At 38.0% G+C, this 20,809-nt stretch overlaps 1 protein-coding gene across 1 annotated transcript in view; it reads right to left on the bottom strand.

The window, feature by feature from the left end:
- Nucleotides 1-20,809, bottom strand: part of GNB4 (G protein subunit beta 4) — a 54,147-nt gene that overhangs the window by 18,067 nt on the left and 15,271 nt on the right. Inside the window, exon 2 of the mRNA XM_074190987.1 lies at nt 7,586-7,698. Within this exon, the coding sequence (XP_074047088.1) occupies nt 7,586-7,642 (57 nt within the window). The 5' untranslated portion in view covers nt 7,643-7,698. The remainder of the gene's footprint in view (nt 1-7,585; nt 7,699-20,809) is intronic.

Genomic DNA, 20,809 nt, shown 5'->3' on the forward strand with positions numbered 1-20,809 from the left:
CTATCTGTTTCTTTCTAGAAGCAGTTAAGGTTGTTCAGTTGAAAAAAAAAGAGACCAGAGTCTAGGTCAGACAGCGAGATTTTAATTTCCAGCAAATTATGTAGTACATTACTAGAAGGACAGTTAGTAAGCAACTGGGAAGTACTGATGACAAAGGGCCCACACGGCTTAGTTGAATAGAGGAACGAGTACTCCCACTGGGAGTCAAGAAGACTTAAGTTTGAATCCTATTTTAAGCACCTGCAGATTGTGTGTCTCTGATCAAGTCATTTAGCCTCAGTTTCTTTAGTGGAGCTGAACTTGATGTCCTTTAAGGTCTCTTCCAGATCTAATTTTATATTCTTATTGCTTCTGAATAAGTTATAATATTTTATAACAACATTTCTTCTGATAGCAAAGACATGATAAGTGTGTATCCAAATTGTGACAGTGTTACTGAATATTATTATTTCATAAGAAATAAAAAAATATGAAGAATTCAGAATAATTTATATGACCATAGTAAAAAAATAACGAAGGGGCATACTTATTTTTCTATTTTTATTTTATTTTTTCCAATTACATGCAAAGATATATTTTCAACATTCATTTTCTCTAAGATTTTGAATTCCACACTTTTCTCCTTCCCTCACTTCCCTTCTCCTTCCCAATAATAGTGAGTAATCTGATATAGATTAAATATATGAACAAACATGCTAAATATATTTCTATACTGGTCATGCTGTTAAAGAAGCTAAACAAAAGGGGGAAAACATGAGAAAGCAAAAACATAAAACAAATTTTAAACACGTGAAAATAGTCTGCTTTGGTCTGCATTCAGGCTCCGTAGTTCTTATTCTGGACGTGGAGGGTATTTTCCATTATAAGTCTTTTGTCTTTGATCATGGTATTGTTGACAAGAGCTAAGCCTATCATAGTTGATTATCATATAATGTTGCTATAAAGTTGTACAATGTTCTCCTGGTTCTGCTGTCTTCACTCTACATTATTAGTTCAACTAAGTTTTTCCAGATTTTTCTGAAATCCACCTGGCCCTGATTTCTTACAGAACAATAGTATTCCATCACATTCATGTACCCCCATTTGTTCAGCTATCCCCCAAATGATAGATACCCTCCCAATTTCTAATCCTTTGCTCCAAAGGGCCACTATAAATATTTTTGTACACTTAGGTCTTTTTTCCTTTTCCATGAACTCTTTGGTATACAGACCTAGTGGCAGTATTGCTGGGTCAAAGGGGATGTAGTTTTAGAGTGTAAGTACTTAATAAATTTGCAGCTGGCACAAATCCAAGAAGGACAGTTAACATGCTGAAAGGCAGAGATAGGACACCAAGTTAAGTAAGATGGAATATAATAAAGAAGAAGTAAAGTCCTATATTTAGGTTTCAAAAACACCAACTTGAGAAGATATATGTGGCAAAGCTAGGCAGCCATCCATCTGAAAAAGTTCTGGGGATCTCCTTCCTGGTTACATGATGCTCAATAGCAGATGAAAAAAATGGGCTGAATCCACTAAAATTTATGATTCATAATTTCAACTGGGCCCTCACTATGGCAAACTTCTTATATCTCCTTATTTCACTATCCCACTCACCAGTGGGATTTCCAAATTTTTTTTCCTTTCCTCAAGATCTCCCATTATATTCCTTCCCCAACCTAAAGAAAATGCCTCATAACTCTCTCTCTCTCTCTCTCTCTCTCTCTCTCTCTCTCACACACACACACACACAGTCCATTTGCAGAAAACTTCCTCTCTTCCCCATGCCACATCACTCACCCTACTTTCTCCTCTTTTACCTTGTCTTACCCAGAGATGGCCTTTCTCTTTGCCAATCCAGACCCTTCTGTTGTCACCACTCCGAAAAACTCAATTTCTCCTTATTTGCTGACTGCTTCCATGCTGCCAAGGAAACATCCTTACAAAATATCTTTACTTGATCAAACCATTCCTTTAAATTATTGTCCTAGACTTCTGTTTCCTTTCATGGTTAAACTCAAGAGAAATTAATCTACATCAGGTGTCTTTACTTGTTTTCTTCTCACTTTTGTCGAAATTCTCTTCTTTCTGGGCTTTCAATCTAATCATTTAATTTAATCCCATTTCCTAAAGTCATCAATGCTCTCTTTCTCCCTTCTCCCTTATCAATTATCAAGTTTTTCTCTTTCCTACTTTCCTCTTTCATTGGGAGAAATAATACAAAACTCTTATATAAGCAAAACCATTTCCCATATAAATTATCATATTGGTCAAAGTCCTCAAAAATATGTCTTATTCTCCACATTCATCTATCAATTCTTTGTCAAGAGATGGGCAGGATTCATCATTTGTCTTTTGGAATTACATTTGATCCAATATGTTGACCAGAGCTAAGTCTTTCAGAATTATTTATTTTTACAATACTGAGAACATAAATTTTCCTGGTTCTGCTCCCTTTATACTGTACCAGTTCATTCATGTTTTCCAAGATTTCTCTTAAACCAGAGAGTATTCTCTTAAGCAAGAGAGTATTCTATTATATTTCTATATCATAATTTGGTAAGAACATCCCTCTTTTGGTCCTCTTCTCTCAAGTTCCTCCCTCCACCCAGACTCTCCACCCCACTTTTGTAACTACTTTCCTCCATTAGGCTGTAAAGATGCTTGAGGACAGTCTTTTTATTTGTCTTAGCTCTGGTGCCTAGCACACAGTGCCTGCCGGTTCCCTTGCTGCCTTCTCCTTTGCTCTTGTTGGCATACAGGCCCCAATAATGCTATCATTGAGTCCAAGGGTAGGCACAATTTAACTGTAGGGGTACAGTTCCACATTACCTCCCGGAGTGGCTATACCATTGGCACAGTTCAATCAATAGGGGATCAGTAAAAGCTGCTTTCCTATAATCCTTTCAATATTTGTCACTTTTGACAATCTCAGATACAAAGAACCTCAGAGTTGCTTTAAATTGCATTTCTCTAATTATTAGTCATTTGAAGCATGAGTTTTGACAGTAGGTTTCTTCCTATGAGAACTGTATTAATAAATATCTCAACAATTTATCAGCTAAGGAAAGCTTTTATTCTTATAAATTTGAGTTAGTCTATATATCTTGAAATTTCTGTATCAGAAAAGCTTGCTAAAAGATTTTTTTCCAATTAAGCGTTTTCTTTCTAATGTTAGTTACATTGGATTTGTTTGTGCAGACAACACATTTTTAATTTTATGTAAACAAGACTGTCTGTTTTGTGTTCTCTATCCTTTTGTCATGAACTATTCTCCTATCTACAGAATAGAAAGATAAGTCCTTCCTTTTCCTTCTAATTGGTTTATGATATATATATATATATATATATATTTTTTTTTTTTTTTTAAATCTGGGTCCTAGATTTTAGGACACATATTCATTTCAAGCTAATCTTGGTCCAATTTTAATTTTGCAAGATGCTGACCAGTGTTTCCTATAGCTTTTGTCCACTGGTATGCGCTTGTGCCTGGAGCTGGGTCCTTCACATACAGGCCACCTCTCGGTTCATTTCCTTCAGCAGGCTGTGTCTTGTTCTATTTCACTGATCAACATTTCTACTTTTTAACCAGTTCCCAAATGTTTTTGAGGATTACTACTTGGTCATATAATTTGAGAATAGCTACTGCAAGCTATTACCTTCCTTCCCACTTTGCCTTTCTTCAGCTCCTCTGAGATTCTTGATTTTTTAATTCTTTAAGACGAATTTAATGCTTATTTAGATGTATTTTAGATCTTAAACTTTCCTGGTTATTACTTATTTCAAATATTCTTACTTTACTATACCCCATCATAAGCGATCATTTTAAACAGAAATGGGTGTTGTGCTTTGACAAAAAGTCCTTTCTGTGTTTAAGATAATCATATGGTTTTTGTTAGTTTTGGTATTAATGTCAATTATGTTTATACGTTTACAAATTTATATAACTAGATGGTGTAATGTGTAGAGTGTTGAGCCTGAAGTCAGACTCATCTTCCACAATTCAAATCTGGCCACAGACTCCTTTTTTAGCTTGAATAAGTCCCTGTTCATCTTGGTTTCCACATCTTTAAAACAAGCTGGAGGGTGGCTAGGTGGCATAGTGGATAAAGCATCAGCCTTGGAGTCAGGAGTACCTGGGTTCAAATCCGGTCTCAGACACTTAATAATAATTAATTACCTAGCTGTGTGGCCTTGGGCAAGCCACTTAACCCCATTTGCCTTGCAAAAACCTAAAACAAAAACAAAAACAAAAAACCCCCCAAAACCGCAACAACAACAAAAAAACAAGCTGGAGAAGGAAAATGGCTAATCACTCCACTATCTTTGCCAAGAAAACCCAGAATGGGGTCACAAGCACAACTGAACAATAATTTAATACCACTGCCATATCTCTGGTATAAATCTGATTTGATCAATTTAATCTTTGTTATCTCCATGATGTGGTCTCCATTTTGTTTAAAATTTTTGCATTGATATTTATTGAGGATATCGGTCTATTGTTTTCTTTTTCTGGTTTGATTCTCTTTGTTTTACCAATGGTTTTGCAAACAATTTGTAAAATACTAGAATCAACCGTTCTTTGAATATCTGATAGAATTCATTTGTCATGGCATCTGGATCCTAGGATTTTTCCTTTAGCAGTTTATTTAAAACTTTTTCTAATGTTGGAGTTATTTATATTCCTCATTTCTTGTTCAGTTAACCTGGATATTTTATATTTTTGTAAACATGCATCCATTTCATTTAAGTTGCCAATTTTATTTCTATATGATAAAGCAAAATTGTTGCTAATAAAATTCTTTATTGCTTTGTTGTAAATTCTCCTTTTCTCCTTTTTTTTTTTTTTTTTTTTAGGTTTTTGCAAGGCAAATGGGGTTAAATGGCTTGCCCAAGGCCACAAAGCTAGGTAATTATTAAGTGTCTGAGGCCACATTTGAACTCAGGAACTTTTGACTCCAGGACTGGTGCTCTATCCACTGTACCACCTAGCTACCCGCTCCTTTTCTACTTTTGATACTTTTAATCCAGTTTTCTTTTCTTCTTTAAAAAAAAATACAGGCAATGGTTGTTTATTTTATTGGTAATGGCAAAGTAAATTCTTCAAATATCTAAAGATAGCATATGTTCTCCATACCAATTGCCCCTCAATCTTTAGCTGTTCCTCATGAATCAATTTGGGGTCCTTTTATCATCTTAGCTACCTATCACTGGACACATGAATTTGCTGATATTCTTCTTAAAATGTAGGACCCAAAATATCAAATATTATTAGGCATCTACTATGTTCAGTCCTCTCTTGGTGGGGAGGAGGATGGCATCCAGCATCCTCCATACATTGAAGGCTTCCAAAAGCATCACAGACACCTCAGTTAATAGCAGAGTATTTCTTTCTCAGGTCAAAGTTGATTAGTGATTTCTCCATGGGCATGCCTTAGCCCTTTTTAAAAAATTTTCCATTAAAGTTTTACCAATCTTTTTTTTTTTTGCAAGGCTTTGAGTTTTACAATTTTTCTCCCTCCCTCCCATCCCTCTTCCTTCCCCCAAACAGAAAGCAATTGTAACCATGCTAAACACAGATTGATATTGAACATGTTGTGAGAGAAGAATCAAATCCAAATGGAAGAAAGAAAACTTTAGAGAAAACAAAATCCCATAATATGTAAGACAACTTTTAAAAATTGTCGATAACAAGCTTTAGTCTTCATTCAAACTCCAGTTCCTTCTCTGGATATGGATGCTAATTTCCATCACAAGTCACTTAAAACTGTCTTTGATTCTTGTACTGCTGAAACGAACAAGTCCATCACAGCTGATCATCACCTCATGTTGTTGTTAGTGTGTATAGTGCTTTTCTGGTTCTGCTCATCTCACTCAGCATCAGTTCATGCAAGTCTTTCCAAGCTTTTCTGAAACTCCATCCCTCATGATTTCTCATAGAACAATAGCCCTTCATCACATTCATATACCACAATTTGTTCAGCCATCCCCCAATTTATGGGCATCACCTCAATTCTTTGCCACTTCAAAAACAAGTTACAAATGTTTTTCTATATGTAGGATTTTTTTCATGATCTCTCCAGAATACAGACCCAGTAGTGCTATTGCTGGATCTAAGGGACTGCACAGTGTGTCCTTTGGGCATAGTTTTAAATTGCTCTCCAGAATGGCTGGATCAGCTCACAGCTCCACCACCAATGCATCAGTGTTCTAAGATCGATCCCCTCCAAGATCGATCATTATCCTTTTAGGTCATACTGGCCAATCTGAGAGGTGTGAGATGGTATCTCAGAGATGCTTTAAGATACATTTCTCTAATCAGTAATGACTTAGAGCAATTTTTCATATGACTATACAGAGCTTTGATTTCCTCATCTGCAAATTGCCTTTGCATCTCCTTTGACCATTTGACAATTGGGGAATGGCTTTTTTTTTTATAAATTTGACTCAGTTCTCTCTATATATATTTTAGAAATGAGTCCTCTGTCAGAAACACTAGCTATAAAAATTGTTTCCCAATTTACTACATTCCTTTTAATCTTGGTTGCATTTAATTTAATTTTAATCTTGGTTTCATTTAATGTAATTAAAATCATCCAGTTTGTTTTTTATAATATTTTCTATCTCTTCTTGTGGTCATAAACTGCTCCCCTTTCCACAGGTCTGACAGGCATACTATTCCTTCTTTTCCTAACTGGCTTATAATATTATCTATTCCTTAGCTCTTAAAAAAAAAAACTTTTAAAATTGTTTTTTGAATTTTACAATTTCCCCCCAATCTTGCTTCCCTCCTCCAACAGAAAGCAGTCTTATAGTCTTTACATTGTTTCCATGCTATACATTGATCAAAACTGAATGTGTTGAGAAAGAAATAATATCCTTAAGGAAAAAATAAAATATAAGAGACAGCAAAATTACATAATAAAATATCTTTTTTTTTTTTTAAATGAAAGGTAATAATCTTTGGTCTTTCTTTAAACTCTACAATTCTTTCTTTGGATGTAGATGTTATTCTCCATCGCAGATACCCTAAATATTCCTTAACTCTTGATAATCAATTGCATGCCCCCATGAGTGTATCCTTGGAGGTTCAGCCACTGGCATGGATGGAGCAGTGTCTGGACATCTCAGACATCTGATGAAGATTGTGGTGATCAATGTCAAAGAACTTCTCACTGAATCAAAATTACACTTTGACAGGTTCATTTCAGGTTTCTATTGGGCCTAAAGTAGTCAGTCAACAAGGATTTATGAACCCCCTAGTATGTGCTAAGAATTGTTCGGAGTGTTAGGGATTCAAGCAGAGGCCAAAAATTTCTGCCTTCAAGTGACTTACCATCTTAATGAGGGTGACAAGAAGGAAACACAGGGTACAGACAGAAAGTAATGGAAGGGGGCAGGTGCTGCTATCACACTTATTTTATACATGAAGAGCGTGGCCTAGGGCATTGCCTGGCTGGAGGACTCTGAAATCCAGCTGGGCCGTCCTGCCTGTCCTATGGCCTGGTCGGCCTCCTGGGAACTGTGCTAAGGGAACATTGGGCCATCTTCTCTATAATGAGCTGCTTGAACTCAAGCACCCAGACAAGGGAAGCACAGGCCTTACCTTGATCTGCCCCCGAAGTTGCTCCGCTTCCTGCCGAAGCTGCTCCAGCTCACTCATCTTTCCACGCCTGTGTTTACCTCACGCTTAGTGACAGACAATACTTTTGAAGATGACTGTCAAAAAAGAAATTGAATTTCCCATGTAAAATATTAATCTTTTTAAACATGCATATGCAACTCTGGGCATTCTTTATGAGACTTAACTAAGAAAGTTATTACTGGAACACAGCTATTTTGTATTACCTACAAATCCCTTTAATACCTTAGAGTCTTTTAAAAAGGAATATGACTGGGGGCAGCTAGGTGGCGCAGTGGATAGAACACCGGCCCTGGAGTCAGGAGGACCTGAGTTCAAATTTGACCTCACATACTTAATGACTAGGTGTGTGACCTTGGGCAAGTCACTTATCCCCATTGTTTTGCAAAACAAAACAAAAAAAAGGAATATGATCAAAGTGATAAGTGGGAAGAAAAAAAATCTTAGCTCCTAAGTATCCAGCCCTAATGACAGGGAAATAGTGCTGCTAGAGGGAGTTACTAAGAAATGAATTTAAATCATCTTTAAGCAAGATGAGGATTGGTTATTGGGTTTAAGGAATGAAAGGGCTAAGTATGAATAATTTAAGAAGAAACAGCATATTTTAAGAACAAATTATATATAAAAGTCATAACAGAAAAGCCTAAGATTACTTTCCAAAGTTTGCCTGCCTGACAAATGTCTCAAATAGCAACTAGCCATAATGATAACAAGCAATTACTGTGTGTTCTGCTTCTTCTGTCCAATGCACTAGGAACCACAATGTGGCCCAGCCCCAGCCATTCAGATGAACCCGTTACAGAAGCAGCCAGGTCCCATGGACCACTTTGCAGTCAGACAGTCAACCAAGCTTTGAGGAAGTGCCTTCTGTGAAGCAAAGTGTGGGAATAAAAAGAAAGGCCAAGAAAGAGCTCACAGTCTGAGGGGGGCAGGAGGAGTCAAGACGCAAATACCTATGAACAAACAATCTAGAGGATAAACTTGAAATAACCAAGAAGGAAACCAATCCCATTAAGGAGGACAAGGAAAGACTTTTAGACTTGAAAGATGTCAGGGAAACCAGGAGGCGGGAGAGTACCAGGCCTGGAGGATGGCCTGAGAGTCCATGGGGCTAGTCTAAGGGCCAGGTCACGCAGGGCTTTAAAAGCTAAGCTGAAGATGGGATGTTCCATCACAGATGCAACCTAGAGTCAATGGAGTTGACTGAACAAATGATGCCTTGTGCTTTGATAAGATTTGGCAGCTGAATGAAACAAGAACTCAAGTGGGGGAAGATAAGCAGAAAAAATGACCAACAAACTGCTTCCATGGTCAAGGTCTGAGGCAGTAAGAGCGTGCCCTAGGACAGCAGCAGTGCAGTGTCACAGGATATGGTCTCTGAGAGGGAGGAAAGAGCTGAGGCTGAAGCCCAGATGAGAGAGGAGACAGAGGACAGTGGCACCACTCCAAGAATAGGGTCAATCTGCTGCAGACGACAGGATAGGATCACTTCTACATATGGAGGAGTTTGTCTTGGAAAGAAGAAGGGTCACTTCACTATGAGAGATAAGAATGAAAGAAAAGAGTGGTGAAAAACACCTGGAGGGATGTGAGAAGAGGAGGGGAACAGAGGGAGCCCTCAAGGGTGGCCTCAATTTTTTTTCACTGAACTCTGAGGCAATCCCTCAGCTAAGGGACTTGGTGGGGAGCATGGGAAGGTTGAAGAAGGAAGGAAAGATAAGGAACAGCTGAGGTAGTGAGATTAGGGAGGTGTTAAAACATTGCCTTTCTGCATCAAGGACCCAGTTGAAATTCTGTAACACAATCCACAGTCTTGTGATTTTCTCCATCATTCTGCAGGAACTTAAATAGGAATGAAGGCAGGAAGTGGTGAGAATGATTTAAGGCTGGAGTCTGAAAAGGGAAAATCTTCTATAAGATAAAAGAGGAAATCACAAGATGATGGCATAGAATGGAACTGGTTTACCAAGGGTTCAAGTCTGGGAAGGGAGCAGACATGGTTGAAAGCCTGGGAAATAATGGAAGGGTTAAGGGATCAGATGATGAGGATAAAGAACAGGTTTTGGGGGTTGCAAGGCAGAGGGAAAGGTGAGATTCCAACAGATCACAAGATAAAGAAATTTCAGACTTCATGGAACTGGAACCCTTATGGATGACAATCTCTATATAGCTACAGCAGGGCAGGGGAGTAGGTCATAGGAGAGAAGTAAACTGAGAAACTAGGAGGTCATGGTGTTTGAGGGAGTAGCCTAAGGATACTGATGTTCCCTAGTAGGAAGACAGAAATCTGAGGGCAGAGTAAGACTGTATGTAGATCTAACTGAGGAAGGACAGAAGCTATTGTCCAAACAATAGAATTTTGATTGGATTTGACTGACTTTGTCAAATGGATTGAGTGAACCTCTAAGAAGAAGGGGGAATAGTGGCAGAGGAAGAGCATGGAAATGGCAATGTGGCAGCAAGAAGCATTTAAAGTGCCACCAGCGCTGGAGAGGCCAGCCAGGGAAGTCGCCATCAGGAGGGAGTCTAAGATGAAAGGAGTGGAAAAGAAAAGGCTGACAATGAAAGCCAGTCTGTTAGCAATGAAGCAGGCATTCCAGGAAGCTTTAAAGAGGGCCTGGGAGGAGGAAGTGGGTAGAGGGGGATGGGGAAAGGGTTGGGCACCAGAATCAAGGTTTGAACAGCAGCAGCAAGGAGATCAAAATTACTAGGAAGAAATGAAACTTTTTGGTCTGCCACCAGAATCCATTCTAAGATCTAAAACACTGCTCAACTGGAATTCATTAAATTTTTATTCACAGTAAGTGCAACATTGATTCTCAGTTCTCTTTTGCCCATGAAGCATTCCAATAACAGTATTCCTTTTCTGAAGTGGGCCTGAGAAGATGATAGTATCATTAGCTAACACCTGGAGGAACAGCAGTCACCAACCCAGCTCCTCTGTATGGATCCCTGGTTCTGTCCACCTGCCCCCCCATACCTTCCATTCACCCATGACCTCCTCTTAGATCGACTTGCTTTGGAATAGACTGTATGGCCATGTGCTGCATAATAATCTAAATTTGTATGATTCTATAAAGTTCACAAAGCACTTACTTTACAACAAATCTATATGGCAGGGAGCACAAATACTAATATTCTCTTTTTGGCTATGAGGAAACTGAGGCCAAAAAATTGTGATTTATAGTCACTGTAGTTACTCAATCAGCCTATGAACATTTGTTGGTGCCTACTATGAATTAGGTGGAGCAACTGGTCAGATCAATGGATGGAGTGCTGCTGGGTTCAGAGTCATGAGGAACTGGGTTCAAATCTGACCTTAGTCACTTACTGGCTGTGTGATCCTGAGAAGTCACTTAACTCCTATTAGAAGGAATTGGCAAATAGCTCCAGCATCTGTCTGCTGTGATCCAGGGGGTCACAAAGAGATGGACACCACTGAGAGATTCAACCACAATGGTCAGGGGTGACAAAGAAAAGCCAAAGAACCCCCTGCTCTCAAGCAGCTCCCAAGCTGACGGAGACAACAGGTCCCCAGCAACAGACAGACAAGATCAAACCCAGGCGGCTGCCCTCAAGTCCACAGGCCTGACTCCTAGCTACTTACTAAGCTTAACAGGAAGGGAAGGACATAGAAATTATTCTTGCTCCTGACAAATGAGGTCAAAGAACCATACGTGGAAGTTTCTCTTTGAAACAATTATCATGCTCAAGATTAAACATTTGAAACACTTCTGCCCTTAAGACACATTTTATCAAGCAAGACAACCTATAAGCATACAACATATATCTAAATCTATCTAAATCTATTACACACCCATTTTTAAAAAAGCTAGTTTGATAGATCAGTGTGTGAAGGGGAGTAATGTAAAAATCAACCTGGAAAAAATAGGTTGGAATGAGATTGAAGGGTTTTAAATACTAAAGAGGAGTTTCTGTTTAGTCTTGTTTTTTTTGGGGGGGGGGTTTCAAGGCAATGGAATTAAGTAACTTGCCCAAGGTCACACAGCTAAGTGAATATTAAGTATCTGAGGTTAGATTTAAACTCAGATCCTCCTGACTCCAGGGCTGGTGTTCTCTAACTGCTGGCCTGCTTGAGTTGTGATATAACAGGTAATCAGTGAAGTTTATTAAACAGGGGATGGATAAGTTCAGGTCACTACTTCAGGAAAATCATTTTGGAAGTCATAGAGAATCAAATGGAGAAGGGAGAGACTTGAGGAAGGGAGATTACTCAGAAGCTATTAAAATAGTAGAGCTGAGAGGATGGGGGCTGGAAATAAAGTGGTGGGCATGGGGGGGAGAGCAAGAAGAGAGTGACTGGTGGGCATGGGGGGAGGGCGAGAAGAGAGTGACTGCAGGAGATGCTGCAGAGACAGAATCAATGAGATTTAGTATCAGATTGAGCATAGTGAGCGAAAAGGTAAGGAGGCAAAGATGATTCTAAGGTTGTGAACCTGAGTGATTAGAAGGATAAGAGTGCTTGCAAAAGAAATAAAGAAGTTCACTGGAAGGGAGGAGGAGACTAGGAATTATTTCAGGGATGCCGAGTGTGGGACAACCTAGTTTGAAATGTGTAATAGTCATTTTATTACCTAAGATTAGGAGAGAAATTTAGCTTTGCAAAAGTTTTAATGCAGTTTTAATAGCCAGGTAGTTATTAAAGCTTATATTAAAAATTAAAGTAATTAGTAATAGTTTTAATAGCTTAAAACTGTAGTAAGACTGCAAATTAGATGTGTATAAATAACAGAATCCATGGAAAGCTGCTGAGGTCACTAAGAGAACATCTAGAATGAGGAAGGATCAGAAGAGAGGCTTGGGGTACAGCCACAATTAGGGAGCTCGCATGGTGACTTTTCATGGATTTTGTACACACACACACACACACACACACACACACACACACACACACGTGCATGCCTATGTGTGCCATCTCTTTTGGAATCCAAGATCTTTGAGGGTAGGGCTAGTTTCACTTTTGTCTTTGTATCCTCATATCAGGAACATCCCAATCACTGAATAAATGCTTGTTAATTCAGATAGATCTTCCTCATTCAAAAACCAACAGTTTGCACATCTCTTACTATGTGTGAGGCACTATGCTGGCCATAGAAATGCCATCAATACAATGAATGAAATTATCACAACTTTTAAGGAGTATGTAATTTTAACATTATTTACCTTTTTTTAAAAAAAATCTGCATTTTTTTTATATGAATGTAGATTAATTTAAGTTTAAATGCAATTTAACCTCTTCACAAGTTCTTTAGTTTTATCTAATCAGGATGAGCATGGCAATGACATCATAATAAATGGCTCAGAGTTGAGTTTAAAATTTCTGAAATTATTAGCAATGATATTTTTGATGGACAGTTCTGACTACTGCCAACTAGAAACACAATTATTATAATATTTAATGGGATCAGATTGAGAATTAAAAATGTTAAAACTTGTTTTTGTTTTTTTCAGGATTTTGCAGGTCAAATGGGGTTAAGTGGCTTGCCCAAGGCCACACAGCTAGGTAATTATTAAGTGTCTGAGACCGGATTTGAACCCAGGTACTCCTGACTCCAGGGCTGGTGCTCTATCCACTGCGCCACCTAGCTGCCCCTAAAACTTGTTTTTTAATCCAACAGAAGTACTATTAAAAATATTTTCTTCCTTTTAAAAATAAAATCACAATAAAACCAATCTCCCATGCTTGTTTAGATCCTTGACAATATGAGGAGGAGCTGATTTTCAAAATGAGTCATTTTCTGCATATGGGATTTAATATGAAAAATGGTAGTAATGGTAGTAACATTGTTATTATTATTCAATACTGATAACAATACTATAAGCATACACGTATGTTATGGGAGAAGCACAATAGACACCATAATTTCTTGCGTGGGTGGGGAAAAATGTCATGTGAAAAAACTGTGAGGGTTTGGACCATCTAAATGGATATCTAAATTTTATATTACTACTGACCAAACTAACAATATATATTATTGCTTTTTATCAAAGTACAAAATCAAGACTTTTTAAAAACAAGCCATTTCTGGAACTGAATTACAGTTATTTTTCTATGAAAAAGGTGGGCCTTGGCTCTGTTTATAAGCATAACACCAATAATTCTTGTCTCCTGAAGGAATACATTAATATAATGGGTTGGTTGGAGAAAAACTTATTTAAGAGAATAGTTAATTTTACTTGGAGTAGAGCAGCTATTTGTGGTGGGCATGTTCATTTGTCAGACATCTAATCTATATAGGGTATTATTTTATTTTTCTTGTCTGTCTTCTTCAGTGTCGCTATTCTTTTGTTATTTTAACATTAAAATATACTATTAATCATTTTTACTTGTCTCTGGAATCATAACACTTTGTTGTTATTTGTTTCAAGAGAAAACAGCATACTCTTTTTCTAGGTCCAAAAAGGTAAACAATCATTAACTTTCAGTATAATATGAGAATTAAGTATAATTAGTATTTTGCTTTTTTACAATCTGATCACATACTCAAACCCTTTGAAGCTCAAAGGGAAGGGGAGTGAGCCTACACTGGTAGTCTCATTCTTAAAAGAAAAATAAGTGTCTGAAAATACATGTCCTAAAATCAGCTCATTCAATCAACTGGTCTTTTTCAAAAGAAAGCAGCTCAATTCCAAATATGTGATCCAACACATTAAAATTATGTTATTGATATTTTGAAATGTTAGGCACACAGTAAACACTAAATGCATGAACAGAATTGAGAGTCAAAAGCTTGAGATTTCTTTTTTCTACCTTAACAAAGGAAACTACTCAACACTTCTCTGGCATAAAAAACCTCTGAAAATCAGCAAGAGAAATGGCCACAAGAGTTACTGGTAAGAACAACAATGTTCACTTCCCAGATTGGCATTTCATTTCTAAAGTCATTTCTTGCTTGGCTGAAGTAAGGAAAAGAGAAGGTACCACATAACTTGAGAAGAATAAATGTAAATCCCACCTCACAAAAAAAAGTGAGGAAGGGAAAAATGTAGTCTAACAAAGTGAGTCCAAATTAATTCACTTCTTGGCAAAATTCTAGCATTCCTAAAAGAATAATGTGGTGAACATCTACAAAAGGAAGCAATGATCACAAAGATGCACTATGGTTTCATTAAGACTTTCCCAGAACAAATCATAAAAAGCTTTTTTCTTTCTTCTTTTTTTAAATATATTACTGGATTGGTAGATCAGGGAAGACTCTACAGAAACAACTAACATAGATTCTAATTTCAGCAAGAGTGAGACAAAGCCCCCCCCTTCTAAGGGGGTCAGTCAGAAATCTGGGCTTCATGATAGCCCAGATATGACAGACTTAGAAATGACTGAATGCAAAGACCCTAAGAGAAGTCATTAACTCATTTTCTATCAACATGGAAGGAAGCCTCTAGTGAAGTACCCAGAACTAGGTAGTTAGCCCTGTGCTGTTGAACATTTTATCAATGATCAGAATAAAGACCCAGGAAGGCAGGATTGTCAAATTTTCAGATAGTATTATCAGCCAGAAGAAAAACAAAATAAGTCAAACTGATATATTGTAATGGCCAATCTTAGTTGCTTTTAAGCCATAGTGTTTGAAACACAACCCCTCTTTTAAGTAGAGTTGTGGACAGTGTGTACAGAAATTGTCAGAGGTAGCTGCTGTGTGAGTTAGTTATTAAATGTGTTTTATTGTTGCTGAGAAAGGGAAGAAAATAATGAAAAATGATTCAGATCTAATATGATAATGCAAGTATTTGAAGGGTTCATGAAAGAGGTTTGGTCCCAGAAGGCAAAGCCGTAGGTGTTAAGTCCTGAAGGTAGTAGATTCAGGTCTCACTAGGCTTCCTTTTAGCCTCCATCCCTCCTCCCACCCCAAAATGAATGCAAATAGTGATTTATTTCTATTTTGGCCAGAAACCTTTTGAGGATCTATCCCTCCCAGATTTTTTTTTAAACTATAAATGAAGTCATTCTGCCTCATTTTTTTTTGTTTTTTGTTTTTTGCAAGGCAGTGGGGTTAAGTGGCTTGCCCAAGGCAGCCACACAGCTAGGTAATTATTAAGTGTCTGAGGCCAGATCTGAACTCAGGTACTCCTGACTCCAGGACCTGTGCTCTATCCACTGAGCCACCTAGCTGCCCCTTGCCTCATTTCTTACCTAGCCTTAGTTACCAAGTAGACTTTGCCTTAGACAAACTGAGATCTGGGAATGATCTTAGCTTAAAAAGGCCAACATCTGGGGCCATCTCTAGTCGTCCTGATTCATATCTGGTCACTGGACCCAATGGCTCTAGAGGAGAAAGTGAGACTGGTGACTTTGTACAGCCCTGCAACACCTCCCTGATGTCATGGTCTTCTTCCAGAAGGAAGGACAGACAACAAACAGATTTAGAGGTGATGAAAGGAAGCAATTAAAACTATTCAAACTTGACTGGGCTGCCTAGGAAAGTGATGGGTTTCTCCAAATTCATCTCCAAGAAAGGTGATCGGACTTCTTATCACAGAGGGGTTCCAACAATCGCTGCTCTGGAAAGATGCAGTAAGTTGATCTAAATGGCTTCCATAGTCCCTTCCAACTCAGATTCTAGAATTCTACAACTGTGGTTCTCTTTGCGTTTTTACAGATTTCCTGGATCTCTAAGCAAGGTGATGGGGGACGGACTGCCCACATCTTGATTGACCAAATAAAGGGAGAACAGAATGAAGGCATTTTTAAAATAATTCTCTCTCAAGGGGCGGCTAGGTGGCGCAGTGGATTAGAGCACTGGCCTTGGAGTCAGGAATACCTGAGTTCAGATCCGACCTCAGACACTTAATAATTACCTAGCTGTGTGGCCTTGGGCAAGCCACTTAACCCCAATGCCTTGCAAAAACTAAAAAAAAATAAAAAAATAAATAAAAATGATAATAATAATTCTCTCTCTACATCTGACCACCTAGAGATAATAACTTCTTCCTTACAATACAAAGGAGCCCTGGGAGAGTGAAGCCTGATTGACATCTTTATGTGAATCAGTTTTGATCAATAAATGTCAATCTCCTCAAAGGCCGGCACTGGGTTTTGTGATTTTGGTTTTTGGGTTTTTAACATCTTTATATCTTCAACACTATTCGCACAGCAGCCTGGTGAAACACATCTTTGTTGAATTAACTGTTTGGGAGAGGAGAAGAGGGCAAAGTGGCAGTCCTAGTCTTTCAGGGGTGCAGTGGGGTCACTGGACAGCATCACGGGGGGGGGGGGCCAGCTCTGTTTGGATGAGGAAGAAAGTGTGTGTGTGTGTGTGTGTGTGTGTGTGTGTGTGTGAGACAGACACCCTTCTGCCAGGGCAACCAGCCAGAAAACAGAGTCATGAGTTCCAATCCCTCCCCAAAGTGATCTATAAACTCAGCTTCTTGAGCTCCAAGGCCACACCAGCTCAGCCTGATGTTTTCTCCTCCAAAACTTGCTATTCACTCCTAGGATGAAGGAAATCAAGGGAAATGGACTTTTTTTTTTAACCAATCAATCAAGAAGCATTTTTTAAGTGCTCACTCTGCTCAGTCCTGGGCTAGGTGGTGGGGACATAAGGATAAAATGGCTGGTTTCTGACCTTAAGGGACTTACAAGAGGAGACAATGTGTACAAATATAAATATACAGATAAAAAATAAACAAATTAAAAGGTAATGGGGTTGAGGGGGAGGGAGGGAATTAGGAAAGGTCTTATGGGAGAGCTGGTGTTTAAGCTGAGCTTTGAAAGAAACTAGAAATTTTAAAAAGTAGGAAGGAATAAGAGGGCATTTAAGGCTACAAGTCTGGTTATGAGAAACAGAAAGTTCTATTTAGCTAAATTGTGGATGGTTCTGAATGGATAAAAAAGCAGTCTTATCTTACTAGGTGCCCATCTCCACACTATGGACTGGCAAAGGATAGTATTGAATCTGTGGTCAGGAAAACCTGAGTTCAAATGCTACTTCAGATACTAGCTGTGTGACCTTGGGCAAGTCATTTACCCTTGGCCTTAATTTTCCCATATATAAAATGGGGATAATATTACACAAGGCTGTTGTGAGGAACAAATAAGATACTAAACTCACAGTACTTTTGCAACTTTAAGACACCTTATAAGCTTACATTCTAATAGGAAGAGGCAACGTATTTGGAAGATTCAATTGTGAGGGTGGAAAGGACCTACAAGTCCTTCATGGGGCCTGGGCAAGGCTTCAGGCACACCTGGAGGCTTGTGCAGGTCGGGAAGGTGGAGCAGCAGGGAGATCATCAGAGGGTGCTCCACCTTACCATGACTCCTGAGCTAACTTTGACTCCAGAGCTAGTGTTCTACCCACTGTACCTTCTAGCTGCCCCCCAGCACTTGAGTCTAAAGGCAATAGGGAGCTACTGAAGTTTACCAAGGAAGGAAGTAGCACGGTTAGATCGAAGCTTTATAATAACTCTTTGGTAGTTGTATGGAAGGTGAATTGGAAAAGGGAATTACTTGAAAGGTCAATTACACAACAGACAGGTGAGAAGTGAGATTCTGAACAGAAGTTATAGCTTCGAGGGGAGAACGACAGAATTTGAGATTAGGAAGGAATAGCCATCATGCCTTCACCCCGCCCCCGCTGCCAAAAATGGATCTCCACTACAGTCCACCCAAGTGCTCATGCAGCCACTGCCACAGAGGTCAAGGAGCTGCCTCAAGATGGGGTAAACTCCTCTCTTAGACAATTCTAATAGGAAATTTTCTTGACATCAAGCCTAAATTTGCTGGTTTGCCATTTTCATATAATCCAATCCCTCTTCTACATGACAAGTCCTTCACATACTTGAAAAACAGCTATCATCTTCCCAGTGAGTCATCTCTATTTCCTCTAGTCATTCTCCCACAGACATGGACTCAGGGCTCTTCATTCCAGGTGCTCTACCTGGGAACCTCTCTGGCATATCCCTATCATTCTGAAACTGAGCAGACACCCGAGTAGAGATGATCTCTCCCCTTTTTTGTTAGTAGTACAGTAAAATATATAAGAAATTGCTTTATCCAAGAGAATTAGCTTCTAAAAAGACTGAATTTAAATCAGAATAATTAAATTAAAATTAAAATTATAGAGTCCACTAACAAATTCACTGTGACATTCATACATTCAAAGACAGAGGCAGGACTAGAGAACTAGTAGTGAGAATAGTAGACTAAATTTTAGAGTTTGAAGATGAAGTACACAAACATCAAAACCAAAAACAAGAGAGCCATCAAGTAACACGGTTTCTGAAACAAAGATGAAGACAAAAGTATGATATGAAAATTAATGGCATATTTTCTATATAAGAGTAAATAAAGGGAGTTCAGCAGGCTGACCAACTGTTAACTGAAAAATGCAAATGCAAATTCTTAAAGATATTAATTTCTTCTTGCCTAATATAGTTTATATTTTTCTTTTGCATGGAAAAATTTTCCAGCAAATATGGCATTCCATATACTTTAAAATATCATCATATAGTTAGACCATTATGAAGTTGGGAAGAAAACAGTAAATCCAGACATTTTATAAAAACAGCTGAGCAGTACCAGTTACGATAATTTGAATGATACCAATGAACCATTGTATCCAAGCCAATTTGTTAAATGAATTTTAAAAACACACACTCACACACACACAGATGTGTAATTCAGATGGTTTTCCTTTACTCTCTCCCTTTTAAAATTCTGACAGAACTAGTACTAAAATGAAACATTTTATGGCCCATACAATTATGCATCTGTGTCAGTCAGTATATAGCTATATCAATCCATAATCAAACAAGCTTTTTTTAACCTACTTGTAATTTTTATACTAATGCTAAAGCAAGTAATTCCTAAAATCCCTATTTTAAGATCTCAACATTTCTTTTTGCTTCTGAAAAACTTAAATCTACAAGACAGTAGTAAAAGATTTACTGAAAGGAGAATTATTTCAAATGTGTGATTATTAGAAAAATCGAATGCTCACAAATATTCTATTAGTCCATTTGAGTTTTATTTTAGTCCAGACATGCGCTTTCACAGATATAGAGAACTGCTAGTGTAACTACTAATGTAAACAGACACAATCTTTACAACTTTGAGTACCAAGAGAGTTACCCAGAGTACAGGACTGAGGGGTTTAGTGACTTGCCTGGGCTCACCCACTTTGAACTCAAGTCTTCCTGTTCTAAAGGCAACAGGAAACCCTGGGATTTTGTTAAGTAGAGGAATAGAATGATTTGCATTTAAATGATCTGGCAGGAGTTTAGAGGAGAAACTTGAGCAGGAAAAATAATTGGAAGGTGGCAGCAATAATCTAGGAAAGAGATAATAAGGCCTAAACTAAGGTGGCAGCTGTATGTCTAATGTGAGATGTTGAGGAGCAAAAAATGCTAAGATTTATTAACTGAATGAAAACCAGAGTGATGGAGCAAGAATAAGAAATTGAGGATAATGCTGAAATTACAAACCCAGGGGCACATGGCATAAATAAGAAAGTTTGGAGGAGGGGAGCATTTGGGGGAAAATATTTTTAGATATGTTGAGGTCTTAGAGGTCTCCAGAATATGTTAGACATAAAATGTCCAATAAGTAATTAGTGGAGCTTAGCCCCCCCCAAAAAGCCCCCATATATACCAAAATAGTTATAGCTGCATAAATGGTAGTAACAAAGAACCAGGGAAAAAATGTCCATCAATTAAGGAATGGCTAAACAAATCATGGTTTATTCATAAACATAGTAGATTCTTATGTACTATCAGTAGGATTATTCCTATATAAGAAATGACAAATATGAAGAATTAAGAAGTATGAGAAGTATATGAACTGATGCAGAATGAAATAAACAGAACCAGGAAAACTATATATACAATGACAACAACATAATGCAAAACAACAAAAAAGGAAACTGAACTGTGTAAATTAATGAAGAATCTTGGCCCTGGGGAAAAAAATGCTAAAACACATCTCCTTTCTTTCTTTGTGGGAGAGGGACAGGAGGAACATAGAAATTATAGGTATAGAACACTTCCTAGACCATCTGATTTGGCAACACATCAGTAAGTTTTTAATTCTTTGTTATAAGGGATGGCTTACTTGGCAAAAGAATGCAGAGGTTAGGAGTGGAAATGTGGGCAATGTTAAAAAAAATGGCAATAAAATTTTCAAAAGGAAGTTGGTTGATAATGTTGAGATGTGAAGCAATACTCTGT

This window comes from Macrotis lagotis, chromosome 6 (assembly GCF_037893015.1).
Source record: "Macrotis lagotis isolate mMagLag1 chromosome 6, bilby.v1.9.chrom.fasta, whole genome shotgun sequence".
NCBI classification, from domain to species: Eukaryota; Metazoa; Chordata; class Mammalia; order Peramelemorphia; family Peramelidae; genus Macrotis; species Macrotis lagotis.